Source organism: Molothrus aeneus, chromosome 1, assembly GCF_037042795.1.
Source record: "Molothrus aeneus isolate 106 chromosome 1, BPBGC_Maene_1.0, whole genome shotgun sequence".
In the NCBI taxonomy this organism is placed as follows: domain Eukaryota; kingdom Metazoa; phylum Chordata; class Aves; order Passeriformes; family Icteridae; genus Molothrus; species Molothrus aeneus.
In genome coordinates this window covers 21,239,906-21,253,997 of record NC_089646.1, presented here as the reverse complement: position 1 = coordinate 21,253,997, position 14,092 = coordinate 21,239,906, and the positions used below count along the sequence as shown (strand labels likewise).

Below are 14,092 nucleotides of genomic sequence, written 5' to 3'. Positions count from 1 at the left end.
TTTCTAATTGCATTAATTTTTTTTCATTAACTTGGAGTCTCACAGCAATCATGTAAAACTTGACACATACCAGCTTCTTTTTGTAAGGATGCAACACCAGCACTCAAAATATATTACATAATACAGTTTTAATGAGTTGTATTAGTTATAACAAAGGTTGTGATATAAGTCTTTACAAATCAGTATATCAAGATATGATGAAAAAGGAAGAAATGTTTGCCTTATATGTGGTTTTCACATAAAGTGTGTTCTTTGCTCTTGTCTAACTTTAACCAGGGCAGGTGATTTATCCAAAAAATGGTGTTGTCCAATAGCAGTGGTAGCCTGATTTCAGAAGCTTCTTCAAATTTGACCATGTATGCCTTGTAGTATTGAGCTTTACCAGTACACACCGTGGTAAATGCACATTGCTGGTTGTGAATGATCTCTAGCTCTAGGTGCAGGACTGCTGGACACTACACAGGGAATCTCTACACTGGCCAGCAACAGCAACAGTGGAGCGAGCAGACAAGTCAGGTACACATCTGGTACTGAAATAATTGCCTCGTAGAAATTAAACAGGAGTAACCACTACCATGCACAGACATGAGCTGGCACTTAGTCATAAGGTAGAAGCATTACCCATCTGGTGAGATAATACACGAGCAGCTGGCAGCACCATGTCCCCTTGTAAACCCTGGACGAGTTTGCCTGGCGATCCTCTCAGCAGCCTGGGCTCGCTCGGCGTTTGTTTTGAATTGAACGGCTCAAAGCAGAAGGAGGAACACGTTCTGTTTGAGAAAAGCTTCACTCATTCAAAGGAAATTTTTAGGGCAATGTGTAAAATCCCTATCAGACTTTTGCTGAGTAGCCAGCACTGGAGAGCTTTTTTGTCAGAGTGGCAGACACTTTGGAAATTTTAGTGCTGATAAATCCAAGTTTGTACCCTTATTACATTAGACAAGGTTGCTTGTGACAGAGTATATGCAATAGTAATGCTAGGGGTAGCCTCTGTTACTCTTTAATGATTTACAGAAATGTTACCTTGATTTTGCCAAAAAGTTAAAAATAAATACAAACTGTGCTAAAGAAATTGAATAATCTTGCTGAAATTTGGGTTTAGAATGAAATCTGCAAGTTTTAACCTGAGAGAAACAGCCTCCCAAAACCAAAGCAAATAAATCCATTTTCTGAATTAAAAAAAAAAAATCTGTGGACATTACTGCTATGGCTGATTTTAAAGCATTTTTATAACTATGTATCTCTGTTTAGTTTATTCTCCAAGCCATTAATCCTCTATATGGATTAAGCTTCTTTGAGACTTTATATATCTATATCTATATGAATGAGAAAAATAGGTTTTAATACACACTTTTTTTTTGCATGTAAATATCTGCTTCTTTCTTTGCATATGTGTTATCATTTTTGGTAAAATGCTTCTCTGTGTCCATCTCGTAGGCACACCTTACCACAGACTGGTACTAGCTTCCATGGAAAAAGTCTGTGTGACAGCATTTCCTCATGTGTCAGATCTCCCACTCTTCCTTTGTTGGAAAAATCCCACTGACTTCAGTGAGACAAGACACCTAAGACAATAAAGGTTGTCTGTATTCCTATGAAATTCTAGTGGAACATCTGCAGTATATTAATCTGTAACTACTTTATTAAAATAGAACCCAGGTACAGACTAAGTGCTGAAAGACTAATGAAGACTAATTGCTGCAAAGAAAACACTCTGCCTCTTAGTCTGATGGTATGGATACCAGGCTTTCTAAATATTTACACAACTAACCATCAACAATGGGCCTCTAATAATTGTCTAAATATATATTTACATGTATACAAATTAAAAGCCAAATCCCTTTTCCACTAATAGCAGTGAGAGTTTTGCGATTTGCTTTGGTGGAATCGGGGACATGGTCCGATAGAATAGTTTGTCAACTGTTATATTCTTCAGGGGAAAATAGTGTTTCTTCTATCATTTTGTTTTAGAGGACAGCTAAGGGAAAGACAAAATTTAAATAACTCCACTGGATTGATCTTTATGTTAAAAGTCTAATGTAAACCTACAAAACAGAAACATTGAGTTAAGGCTTAAAGCTGATTAGTTTCTAGTTTTAAGTGGAAGGGTAAGAAAAGTACAAGGCAAACAATTTCTTTGCAGAGAGAAAGTATATTTTGATTACCTCTTCCTTTTATTGTAAAATCATTCCTCACCACACTATGAGTGGACTCCAAGCATCATTGTTAGCAGGTAAGTCACAAGAACCAAAGCTGAAGTATGGATAAAGCAGCAAGATCATAACACATCAAAGTATCATATACACTGAAGAAATAACTCAGTGTCCTTAGGTGGGCTTTCCTTCCCTATAAAAATCTGATCTAGGCAGAACTTCATTCACATGGACACGTAACAATGAGGAAGTATTTGCTTTGGCGGAAGTGGATCGCACATCTGCTTAACTTGGTTTGTGGTTTTTTAACATAAGGTTTCTCTGTGTTGCACAGATGTGAATCAGGTAGCATTCAACATTTCCCCCCACTGCTGAGGTGTTCAGTGCTCACTCTCTGCTGGGGTGCTTGTTTCATTGACTTTTGCCACGCAATCCATCGCTTAGAAGGGCAGGCTTCGTTTCTCGACTGGTTTGGTGGGTCTTTTTACTCATTATCAGTCAGCATAAATAATAAATCCAGAAAATGTGCTGTATTTGTTGTTGTTTCCTCCATGTGCTTTTCCTCCATCTAATTTGATGTACACTTCATCTCCTGGCTCCAGGTGAAGAACCACGCTGTTACTGGCGTAGTCGTAGTTCTGATCAGCATCCTGAGCGATCGCACTAGCTCGAACCTACATAAAATACAGAACCACTGGTTAAGAAAACTCAGGCAATTTTTCCTGCCTGCTGAAATTAAAGCATATCCTCAAAGTTTTATTCAACATGCATGAGTTGCCACTTTAAATATCTGGCAATGTATATTGTAGTTCATTCCTAATGCTTATTTTCTCCTGCTGTACTTCTGAAACTAAAGCAATAATATTCTCCTTTCTCTGTCATCTGATGAATACACAACTGTCTGATCTTCTGTCGATGTCTGGAGCCTTTTTATAAATATGTGTAAGAATAGCTGGAGTTGGGAGAACTGAATCTGATTGTGTGACAGTTTTACATTTGGTGTAACTTTTGTATCAGTGATTGACAATGTTGAGGATCCACAGGGAGGCCCACAGGGAGTCCCCAAGATGAACTTTTTCCAGAGGCAGTTTATTGTCATACTAAGGAATAGGATCATGCTGCAAAAAAGAATATAAGAAGTATACCCCCCACACACCCATGCACACAAGCAGTCTGGGTTTGGAAAAACTGCTATTACCACAGTTCAGTAAGCAAACATTTAATTTCACTGTATTTTAAGAGATGCACTTTTGAAAAATCACAGGCAAGTCACTATTTGCTGTAAGAGTTTTTGAAATTTACAAGTCATTGAGGGCTTTTCATTTGCAACTTCCCCTTAAACATACTTTTTTTCCCATTTCTCCCTTGGTATTCCACTACTGATTAAATTTGACATTTCTTGCAAACTGGAAATAATCTGTAATTTCAAGATATATGTTGGTTTCCAGCAATGAACAGCCTGTGCCATTGTAAGTCTCCAAATCATTTATATATAATTTGACTCTGTTTGGTAAAATATTTAAACATGGTCGTATGTGATTTATTTCAGTGTAACACGTCATCTGCTTGTTGCTTGTCTTTGTTCTAGCGTAGTTACAGAGCAGTAAATGATTTAGTGGCATTGCAAATCTGAACTAAGTAATAATGCATGACTTGGCGTACTATATGTGGGATTTTTTCTGCTCTGAACTGAAAAAAATAGGCTATAAGTCACAATTTTCCATGGATTCCTTTCAAAGTTTACATGATAAATTTCCAAATTAAATTTTCATGTGATATGATTTCACATTAATATTGAAATGTTAAAAAGGAGGGGATTCTTTACCATGCAGGATCTTATGGCATTATACAGCTTAAAAATCACAGTAGGTGGAAATTCTTTATGCATCCTGTAAGAACAGTGAGAAAGGCTGCAAAGGCTTGCAAAGCTGTGACAGGCTGCAAATTTAAACCGATACGTGGCATGATGATAAACCCCGACTATTTCAGGACTTCTTGGTCCTGACTTGCCTGGTATTGTTTACAGCGGTGATCTCTTTTGCTAGTTTTCTAAGCAATAATTATTCTAAGTGCTGGATGTTTCCTTTGGAATAGTGACTGGCAGGGCAGAGTTGAAGGCTCTGGGCCATTAACCCTGGGAAGATCTTCCAGAGAAAGTGATGGACTGAGGTGGTTGCCAGCAGTGGAATTGGAAAGGGCAGGTGGGGAGGAGTGAAAAGGCCACAGACAAGGTAGAAAAACTTTCACAGAGAACTAGGATCTTGCATAATGATGGGAAGAATGGTTTAAAGGACTTTTCAAATTCGCATTTACTTCCTAATGAAATGCTGCTTTGTGGATTTGTATAAAATCTTGTGGATGGTAAGAGAGAATTTGAATTACATCAGTGACAATCCTAAGGAAGTCAGCAGTTAGCATGTGGACACTGGCTACAACAGCAATGGATAGTTCATTTTTAAGAGTCTACATAATACATACTGGCTGGAAAAAAGAAAAAGATTCTGGATATTGAAAGTCTAGAAACCAAAATGTAGATGTTATTGCCCTGTGTGTAGCAGCAAAGGTCCTGTATGCTATTTTTAGTGGGTTTACCTTCTTGCTTGGTTAGCCAGAACAATTTCTTTTTAAAGCCTAGGAGAACAGTCTCAAATAAATTCTCCTCAAATGAATGGAGTGTACTGCTGCAAGAGGGTAAATGCATCTCAAAATTAAAGCGTTATGAGACAATACATTTCACAAGTTCCATGTAAGTTCTTTCATGAAGCTACGCTCTCAGCCTGCACACACATCCCTAAGCTGTGCCACCTCAGCACTTCCCTGTTCAGGCTTGATAACCATTAAAGCAGACAATGTGGTCACATTGGGGACCTTGATGTTTCACATATGTATTGCTTAGGAATGCTTTTTTTTTTCCTGTAAGTCAAACAGTTTTCAATATTTCCGGTTTTTTCATTGTTAGAGAACATGGGATTTATAATGTTGCCTTTGTCACTCCACTTAACTACTTCCAAAATTTCTGAGCTTCCTTACAAATATACATAAAGTCTGTCACATCAGCATTTAGTATTTTAAGTAAAAATCCTAATCAATCATTGAGGCATTAAAACTGTGGGTCAATTTTAAACCATTGATGTGCAGGTATTTCCCTAAATATCTTGTATAGTATATACAAATGTATACATAGAACCTCTCTTTAGGTGGGTTTTTTCTTTCTTCTTTGAATAACTCTGAGTTCGCCTCATGTCTGGCACTGGAAGTACCTATATTAAGAAATGGTTAGACCTCAGGTTCAATTGAATATTTGTAATTGGATGCTTCTCTAAAACTACTGCTATGTTTTTATTTTTCAGGGTTCAGGAAAGTAAACACTCTATAAATATGGATCAATTCTTTAATTGTAAGTAAAATTGTATTTCTGCAGTGAAGAATATTGCTTTTGCAGGAAGATATCAAAGTGAATATTATTAGGATGTACTTAGTTTTACTAGTCTGGTTTATCTGCTGAGACAGTATTTATGGTAGATATTTTCTAAATTAATTAATTGCCGCTGATGTCCTCATTATTCCGTTTTCACAGTCCTTCTGAGGAGCCATAAAGAAAAGGTTAAGTGGCATATCAGATTAATTTACCGGCGGCCGCGGCTCCCGTGTGCGCTGCGCACAAAGGGCCGCGCTCGGCTGGGGAGGGGACGCGCGAACGAACGGGGCCGTGCGCGGCCGCCGGGCACGGCGGGGACACGGGGGCCGCTGTCCCGTCCTGGGGACACAGCGGGGAGCCGAGCCATCCCGCAGCCGCCCCGCCGGAGGGCGAACAGCCCAGGGGGAGCGGCCGCGCTGGCTCCGGGCTCCCCGAGCGGCCAGCCCGCCCTGCGGCCCCGCTCGCCGGGACGGCTCGGGCACAGCGGGACCTGTTGAGCCGCCGGGGCGCGGGGGCCGGGGCACCGGCGGGAGCTCCGCGGAGCTCCGGGGACATGGGGACGATTGGGCACCTCGCACTGTCCCTGGGCATCCAGAGCCTTGAGGGATGGCGGTGCCTCTAAGCGCCGGAGGAATTAGTGCCAGCCTAACCGTGTCTGTTAACTACTCACGGAAAAGGCGCAAAATTGCGAAGGAGGGGTTACAAGGGGGCAATGTAACAGGCAGTGGCTACGCTTATCCTAATTAAAAGGGATGATTCCTCTGTGTTTCAGACGGCAGCATCGCAAAGCCTTTAATTATTTCCGATGCCTTCATCCTGCCCAGGGGATGCCGACAGACTCGGGTCCTGCCCGGGCCCCCTGGACGCCCGGTGTGCCTCCTGGCACGGTCCGTCAGCCGGCACCGGCCCGCCAAGGGCTCAGGTCTGCGGGCGCCGAGCTCGCTCTATCACCAGCTCTCCTGACAGGGAGAAGAAGCCTCGCACCCGCCGGGGGCTGAGCGTGTCAAGCCCGGCGCTCCGCTGCGTGGGAGCCCCGTCCCGTGCCGTGGCTGCCTTCCTCCCACGCACCTCACCCTTTCCCGACACAGCAGCACCCTCTCCTGAGCTCACCCACCGCCCCTGGTTCCCCTTTCTTGCCGGGGACTTTCCCCTCCCCGAGGGAGCGCCGGGCTCTTCTCGCCCCTGCGGGGGCAGCGCTGTTTGTCCGCCCGCCCCCCGCTCCCGTCCCGGCAGAGCTGCGGGCAGCGCTCCGCGCCCGGGGCGGGCCGGGGGCTGCTCTGCTCGGACAGCGGGCTGGGAGCGGCACCTGCGGCGCGGCTCTCGGAGAGGAGAGCGCGTCGAGTCCGCATTCACCCAGCAGCCCGGGCGGCCTCGGCTCTGCAGAACACCCGGCCCCTCGGTAGCCTTCGGGTTCCCCGCAGGTTCCCCGCCAGCTGCGGAGAGGCGGCCGCCGGTCCCCATCGCTCCCCTGCCGCCGCCCGGGCTCGGGCTCCGCTCCCCCGGCACGCACCCGCGCCGCCTCCAGCGGCCGCCCGGCTCCCCCTCCCCGCCCGCTTCCCGCCCTTCCCGCGCCGCTCCGCCCGCTGCCCGCACAGCGTCCGCTCCCTCGGGGAACCCCCCGTCCTCCCGGGGCCCCCCTGCCCTCCTGTCCCCGGCTGCCCCCGGCGCGGCGCCCACCTGGTTGTTCTTGCAGAGGTCGGCCCACATGCTGGTGCCGTCGCCGCCCCGCATGAGCACATGGTAGGTGAAGAAGTAGATGCCGGGGATGGAGCAGGTGAACTTGCCGGTGGTGGGATCGTAGTGGTTGCCGAGGTTGGTGACCACGTCGTCGAACTTGAGCACCTCGTAGCCCTCGTGTTGCCGCTTGAGGCCGGCGTAGAAGGCGATTTTGGGGACGGTGCTGTAGGTGGCGGCGCTGATGGCCCCGGCCGCGTTCAGCCCCGGCGCCCCGGGGGGCCCCGGCAGGCCCTGCCGCCCCGGCTCGCCCTTCTCACCCGGCGGCCCCACCGGGCCGGGCGGCCCCGGCTCCCCCGGCGGGCCCCGCGGCCCCGCTTTGCCCGGCCGGCCGGCCTCCCCCTTGGGCCCCTGGATGAAGGTGGGCAGGGACTGCATGAGCCCGCGGTCGGGCGTGGCCGCCGTGCTGGGCGCCTTGGTGCCGCCGTAGGGGTCGCAGACCATGCGGCAGGTGCCGAGCATCTCGTAGTGCGCCGAGGTGCCGGCCGAGCTGACCAGCACCGGGATGAGGATGACCAGCAGCAGCACCATCACCACCCCCAGCGCGCCGGCCGCTATCAGCCGCCGCCTGCTGCCCACCAGCCGGCTCAGCGCAGGGCGATCCTCTTGTCTGCTTTTGGACAAAATCTTGATGGTTGGCGGGGTTCCTCCTCAGAGCCGAAAAAACGCCGAGCCCGCGCGAGCTCGGCTCCCCTGGGGCTCGGCCGCCCTCCCGAGGGCCGCCGGTGTCGCGGGGGATCCCGCGGGTCGCGGCGCTCCGCTGCGGCCGCTGCAGCCGCGGGGCGGGCGAGGGAGCGGAGCGGGAGAGGAAGAGGAAGAGCTGCCGCCGCGCCCCGGCCGCCCGCACTTTTATGCTCCCGCTGGCGATCGACTTTTTTTTTTTTGCAGGCTGTGCCAGTCCGAGTCAACTTTCCCTGGAACTTGCCTTTCCTCTCGCGATCGCCCCGCTCGCCTCCCCGCTCTCTCTCTCCCTCCCTCTCTCTCTCTTCGCAGGGATGACAGTCCTCAGCGGGGACGCGCCTCCCGGCCGGAGCCCCGGTGCCCGCCGCCCAGTGCCCGCGCCGCCGCCGGAGCCGGAGCCGGAGCCGGAGCCGAAGGGAGAGCGGGATCCTGCCCGAGTGCCACCTGCCAGGAGAGGAGGAGGCTGACGAGCGCGCTGGAGCAATTTATAGGCACCCAAAAGCGCAGGGGAAAGGGGAGCTGCTTTGGCATCTCATTCCAGCATCTGCTCTGCTCTTCCCACTCACAGAGAGTTTGGCATTACTCTGGCAGTGTGGGAAATATATATTTTTTTTCTTTTCTCCCTCCCCCACCTCTCCCGCAAACGGATGAACAGCGAAATCGTGAGCCTCACTCACTAGCTGCATCTTGTGATGACAGCTCTTTCTGAAGCAGACCGAAAGGAAGAGACGTGCTTAGCAGCCTCTGGGTACCCTTCGGGTCACCGATCGAGAATTAAAAGGTCAATCCACCTCCTGCTTAACGCTTCCCTGAGGCCACTTTGCCATGTTAGCGTTTTCTGGGAAATACCGCTTTAAATGCAGGGATGCTTTACCAATTGTCCAAGTAAAAGTTATTTGAAAATATACCTCCCACAATAATAAAGAGATTAACGGCAATTTCGGGTCTCCCTCTTCCTCCTCGTCCCAATTGCAACCACACAGGCAGAAAAGGAAATAGTTTTTCCTGTGAATTAAAATTGACGTGCTCATCACTGGCGACAGTGTTTGCCGGTGTTAGAGCCAGCCGCTGCTCTGCTTGCAAACCGGCACTGAGGGAAAGTGCTCCCTTTTGTTTAGAAGCCAAAGAAAAGTCCGGGCTATATGCAAATCGTCAGATGCTTAAGACCTGATATAAAGATCTCTTTGGCTTAACTCAGGGGCAGCATTTTATTAAATCTTGGAGGCTGGCTTTTTTGTTGCTGTTGCTGATGGTTTTTTCTGTTTTTTTTTTCTTTTTTTTTTTTTTTGCATGAAAGTCTTCTCCTCCCCCAGGGTCTGATGGGCACCTTTGTGACTGAGTGGGAAGGTGAATGTGCAGTATTAGTGGCAATGTTGCAGAGAAAATATTAAAGCACTTCTCCTGCTTACAGATCTTCAAGGTACACAAAGAGCTGTTTAAATAAACAAACAGAATTGATTCCTAAATCATACTTCTGTATTCAGGAGCAATGGACGTCAATCAAAGCTGGGTGACATTTGCCTGTCAATACAGGGATGATGGCTGGAAAGAGTGTGACTTATTACAGCAGGGCAAGAATCAGAAATGAGCAACAGCAGCAAATAGGACAACAACCTAATAATGGCATCTCCAGTGATGATCAAAGGGCTGTGATCTTGTCTTGGATTTTATTAGCACGAATCTGGTCTCCCCTCACCGTTCCCTTTTATTTCTTTTCTATTCCGCAACACAATAAGGTCAAACAAGCAGGCGGTGGGAAACAAAGATTCATTGATTCTTCCTTTTAAGCAGAAATGTCAGCAGCTCCTTTTGCTCTTTCCTGAGAGACTCAAAGGCATCGAGTGTGTCCATGCCGTGCAGAGATGGGCCAGTCCAGGTCCTTATCTCCCAAGAAAACTGCCGACAAAGCTTCCATTCATGCACTTGTAAATATTCCTCCCTCCCCTTTTAAAAAAGTTGGGTTTTTTTTTACTTTTCTCTAATGCTCTTTCTTAAAAAAATTTCTTATCTGGCACTGACACAAGCTAGCCAGTTCCCTTAGCTAAGGGCTTCCCCTCAAGACCCAGGAAGGCAGTCAAACACACTTGGAGGATTATGTTCATATCTCATTGCTCTCTTCACCCCACGGGAAAGGGCTTTCAGCGCTGTTTGTTCTTCTGGACAAGAAAAACTGAAAAGATGTGCCAGAAGTGAGTGCTCTGTCTCAGCCTGTAGCTGGGCCCTTGAGGTGTTGTATTTAGTCATCCCCAAGCCAGCTGGTTTTTGTGACATCAGGGTGAGCATAAGCTTCATTGCATTGGCTGTGATACACATTGGGCAAAGGACAGATCTCATCCCCAGGTAAACACAAACCTGTCATGATCTGTGAAGCCATTGTGATGCTGGCTGACCTTTTGGCATTAAGCACACCCTCAATTCCTTACCCCAGCTATGATAAGCCTGATTCTTAAAGTATGGTCCTACCATACCAACCTTTTCCTTAACAGTTTTATCCTCACTTATACTGCCTGGGATGCTCATTCACTCTGAACTGTTGCAGACCTTCTCCCAAAGGAGACAGCCACAAAAATCACAGCCAGAGTAACCAGAATGGAGAGATCAAGGCAAATACTGGGTTGTCAGCAGAGCTTATATGTTAGCTTGGAACATAACCTGTGACCTTGGATTTAGTTCCCAGATTAACTTTGGTTCCCTAGGAAAAATTGTATTTTCTTGGAAAACTAAGAATGGGAAACCAAAGTGCTCAGAAGTTATGCACCAGAGATCTCAGCAGCCTGGTACAAATTAAAAGGAAGAGTAGGAAACTCTTTTTACTGTGGGACCTTTGTTGTCCTGAAATGATATGTCAAAAAATTGATTTGCTGTAATTAAGGCTTGGGTAGCACTTAGGTTATAATCTCTCCATGCTAAAGGCTGACAGTCCAGATTGACAGTCCATTCTTAGTGTAACCATTAAACCTATATGAGCTGCTGCCAGTCTTAATGTGCTAAATTTATTTGTATTTTTGAAGCCCTCTTGCTGTCTGGCCCCAGCCTTTCAGCTTGTTTGCTTCCCCTCCCATTCTCTGGGCCCTTGTGCATTCAGACTTGCAGTTGGTGTTTGAGCTGTATCCCCTGCAGCTTCTGCCATTTGCAACAACCTCATCACAGCCCTTGCTCACTAATTAGTTAATATTCATACAGGGCTTAAAGACATGCAGCATAACATGCATGTCCATTTTACACGGGTGCTGTCGCCTCAGCACGAGCACAGGGGAAAACTGAAGAAAACCATTCACAAATTCATCCACTGGCACACAGGGCAACACATCCTGCAGGCACCAAGCACAGAATGGCTCCTCATGCCTGCACTGCTAAATTCAAAGTTAGCCCAGGAAAAATACTCTGTGAAAAAGGGCAACCCTTTACCAACTACAATAAGCAGGAGTGCCATGGAAAAAGGCATATGCCCAGAAAATGAGGGTGCCAGTGCTGTGCCAAGTTCCACACTGCTTCTGCTCACTCCTATCTGCATCTGGTTTGCTCTGACTTATATTTTCAATCTCTTTTATTATTATTTTAGAGATGTGTTTTGAATTCCACTCTGCTCAGAAATTAAGGCTTTGCTACACTGTACTGTTATAAACACTGATTTAATGACATATTTAAAGGTTAGCATTTCAGCCTGGGTCCCAGTGATATGGGCAAGGAAAAAACATGCACTCCTTCCAACATGTAATTAGGTTAATGCTGTAGAATATAAGCAGGGAAAAACGTTCCTATCTCTATAGGTGGCTCAAAGGTACCATGCTGACAGTCATGGCAATGACATGTTGCTATCCCAAACCATCCTTGGTATCCTATTCCATGTCTGTTTCCTTAGTTTGGTAAAATCAGCACTGGCATTTGTGTCAGGTCCTGGACAGGACCATGTCCTGCACCAGTTTTGGTAGGAGACTGTACAGGCAGCTTTAACCAAACTCTCACAAAACCTGTTTTTGTCAGGATGGCTGAAGACCAAATATGTTTATAGAGCTGCAAGATTCCCACTGTATTCCTTCATAAAAATTAGGCTTTTCATGCTCATGGAAAGAAAATCAGCTTTGGTGTGTAACAAAAAACCCTGTTTTGCTGATTTTGGAAGTTTTTATCTGTCCTTTGGAACATAGGAAATCCTTTCCCAGGCTATTCTCTGCTACTAAGGGGTTTAAGTCACCTTTATGTGTGATTGGAAATACTGTAGGTTAAGATTTATTGCAATTAATAAAGATCTTTGAAGACCAGTCTCTGAATGCAAAGGCAGGAAAATGATCCAAAGAAAATGTATCCAGCCTTGAAAGGGTTACATCCACTTTTCAAACCCAAATAGGGAGGGAATTCAAGGAGGGCTGTTGCTAAAGTGACAGGGCTCAACAAGGAGAATTTGCAAATAAATTTGACATATTTCTTCCTTTTTAGTTTTTAATCTGAAAAGATCACTCAAATATGATTGGTTACTGGGGGGAGGGAAGGAGTGAGAGCAGAATTAAAGTGGAAAGATTGGAACCAAAATCATGCATGTCATGTTTTGACTGGTGAATTACTGCAGATATAAAAACATAACTGTGTATGTAAAAATAAGTCTTAAACACATAGGAACCTAAAGATTACACATTCAACTGACAAAGTTTAAGGATATAAAAGAATCTTATATGACACTTGATAATTGTCAACATAAATAGCAATAATTAACCAAAAAAGATTCTTATAATTGTGAGTGCCTTTGTTTATTCAAAATAAAACACTAGTTGCAAGCAAAAAAACTGTTCTTTCAGGTTTCTTCTTTCCCATTAACCTTCAAGCCTGCTGGTCTGTGTCTTGTCTCTCTTTTATCCCTCTGGAGTCATGATCTAAGGTGGTGAATACAAGGCTGTGGTGCTGCTTGGGAAAGCATATGTACAGTCAGCCTTGGGATTATTTTTGGTTGTGATGTAAGTACCTCTCCAGCCACAGTGTGGCCTGAGCAGCTCATTGCTCTTGCCCTGGGGATGGTACAGAGCTGCCAGAGCTGTGTCTGATTCGTGGTGTCTGGGTGAAGCTGCACCCACTGACACCCCCTTTCTTCCCTGTTCCCCTTTCCAAGGGCAGGTCCACACTTGGCTTTGCACAAGGAGCTGGGATTTGGACAATTTCTGTATTTATTTCATAAATACAGGAGAATTTCTGGGGAGTCCCTAAGAGCCATGGTGCTATGGAGGGGTAACTGAGCAATGCTTGCACCAATCAGCAAATGCTTCTTGCATAAATAGACTCAGTTTGCCCATAAGTGCTCTGCATTTCAGGAACTGGATTTCCAACCAGGAGGGTTTTTACACAGCACTTGCACCAGCTTTTCTCACAGGAGCCTGGGCATCCTGTGTCCCTACAGACCATGATAGCATCTGCTTGCAGCAGGGTCCAGCTCACAGCCTAGGTCAGCTGTACTTGCTGAAAACATCTTTTTTCTGTCCACACCCCACTTTTCCTTTCCTGTAGGATGGGCATTTTAACTGATCAACCTCTTTTAATGAAGAAGTGTTGTCTTCTGCCACCACCTTTGTAACCACAACATTTTCCATGTAGGCTTTCTGCTCGGTCCACCCTCCTCCTTTTAACTCCCTTCTGGTCAAAATCCATAGAAGATGATAACCTGTCACAAGGAGGCACTCAGAAGAGCTCACAGTGTTCATTAATAAAGCCCAAAATATAGAGATAGTCATAAATGCTATTAAATCAAGGAGTATTGCTAATAATGAAGGCTACAATGTCAGCATTCTTATGAGGATGTAAATAGTAAATACAAAGGGGTGGAAGATAAATGCCTCTAACATGGGAGTAAGATTAAACAACCACTTTGTCCCTGCTTAAAGCTATACCAATAAGCAAAGGCATATATCATGTTGCACTTCTATTAAAAATTATGTCAGTAGTTAGAGTCAATCAGGAGGAGATTTCCAGATGATTTGCCCATGAGAACGATTTTGGTTACCTTCGAAATGGTTATTAGACTGCCAATGCTATTAAAGAGAGATGTTAGGGGAAAAAGGCAAGAGCAGACAAGCTTTTCTAAACTGTCATCTGTGATTTACCCTTCCTTCTCCAAACCTGA

General features: G+C 46.0%; 1 protein-coding gene across 1 annotated transcript; it reads right to left on the bottom strand.

Annotated features, from left to right (window-relative positions):
* Positions 1 to 109: 109 nt before the first annotated feature.
* On the bottom strand, positions 110 to 8,624 carry C1QL3 (complement C1q like 3). The gene is made up of 2 exons (XM_066552759.1): positions 7,249 to 8,624; positions 110 to 2,827 (listed from the first exon to the last, which is right to left on the bottom strand). Exons 1-2 carry the CDS (start codon positions 7,834 to 7,836, stop codon positions 2,648 to 2,650), a joined length of 768 nt encoding a protein of 255 aa, XP_066408856.1. The 5' UTR covers positions 7,837 to 8,624; the 3' UTR covers positions 110 to 2,647.
* Positions 8,625 to 14,092: the final 5,468 nt, after the last annotated feature.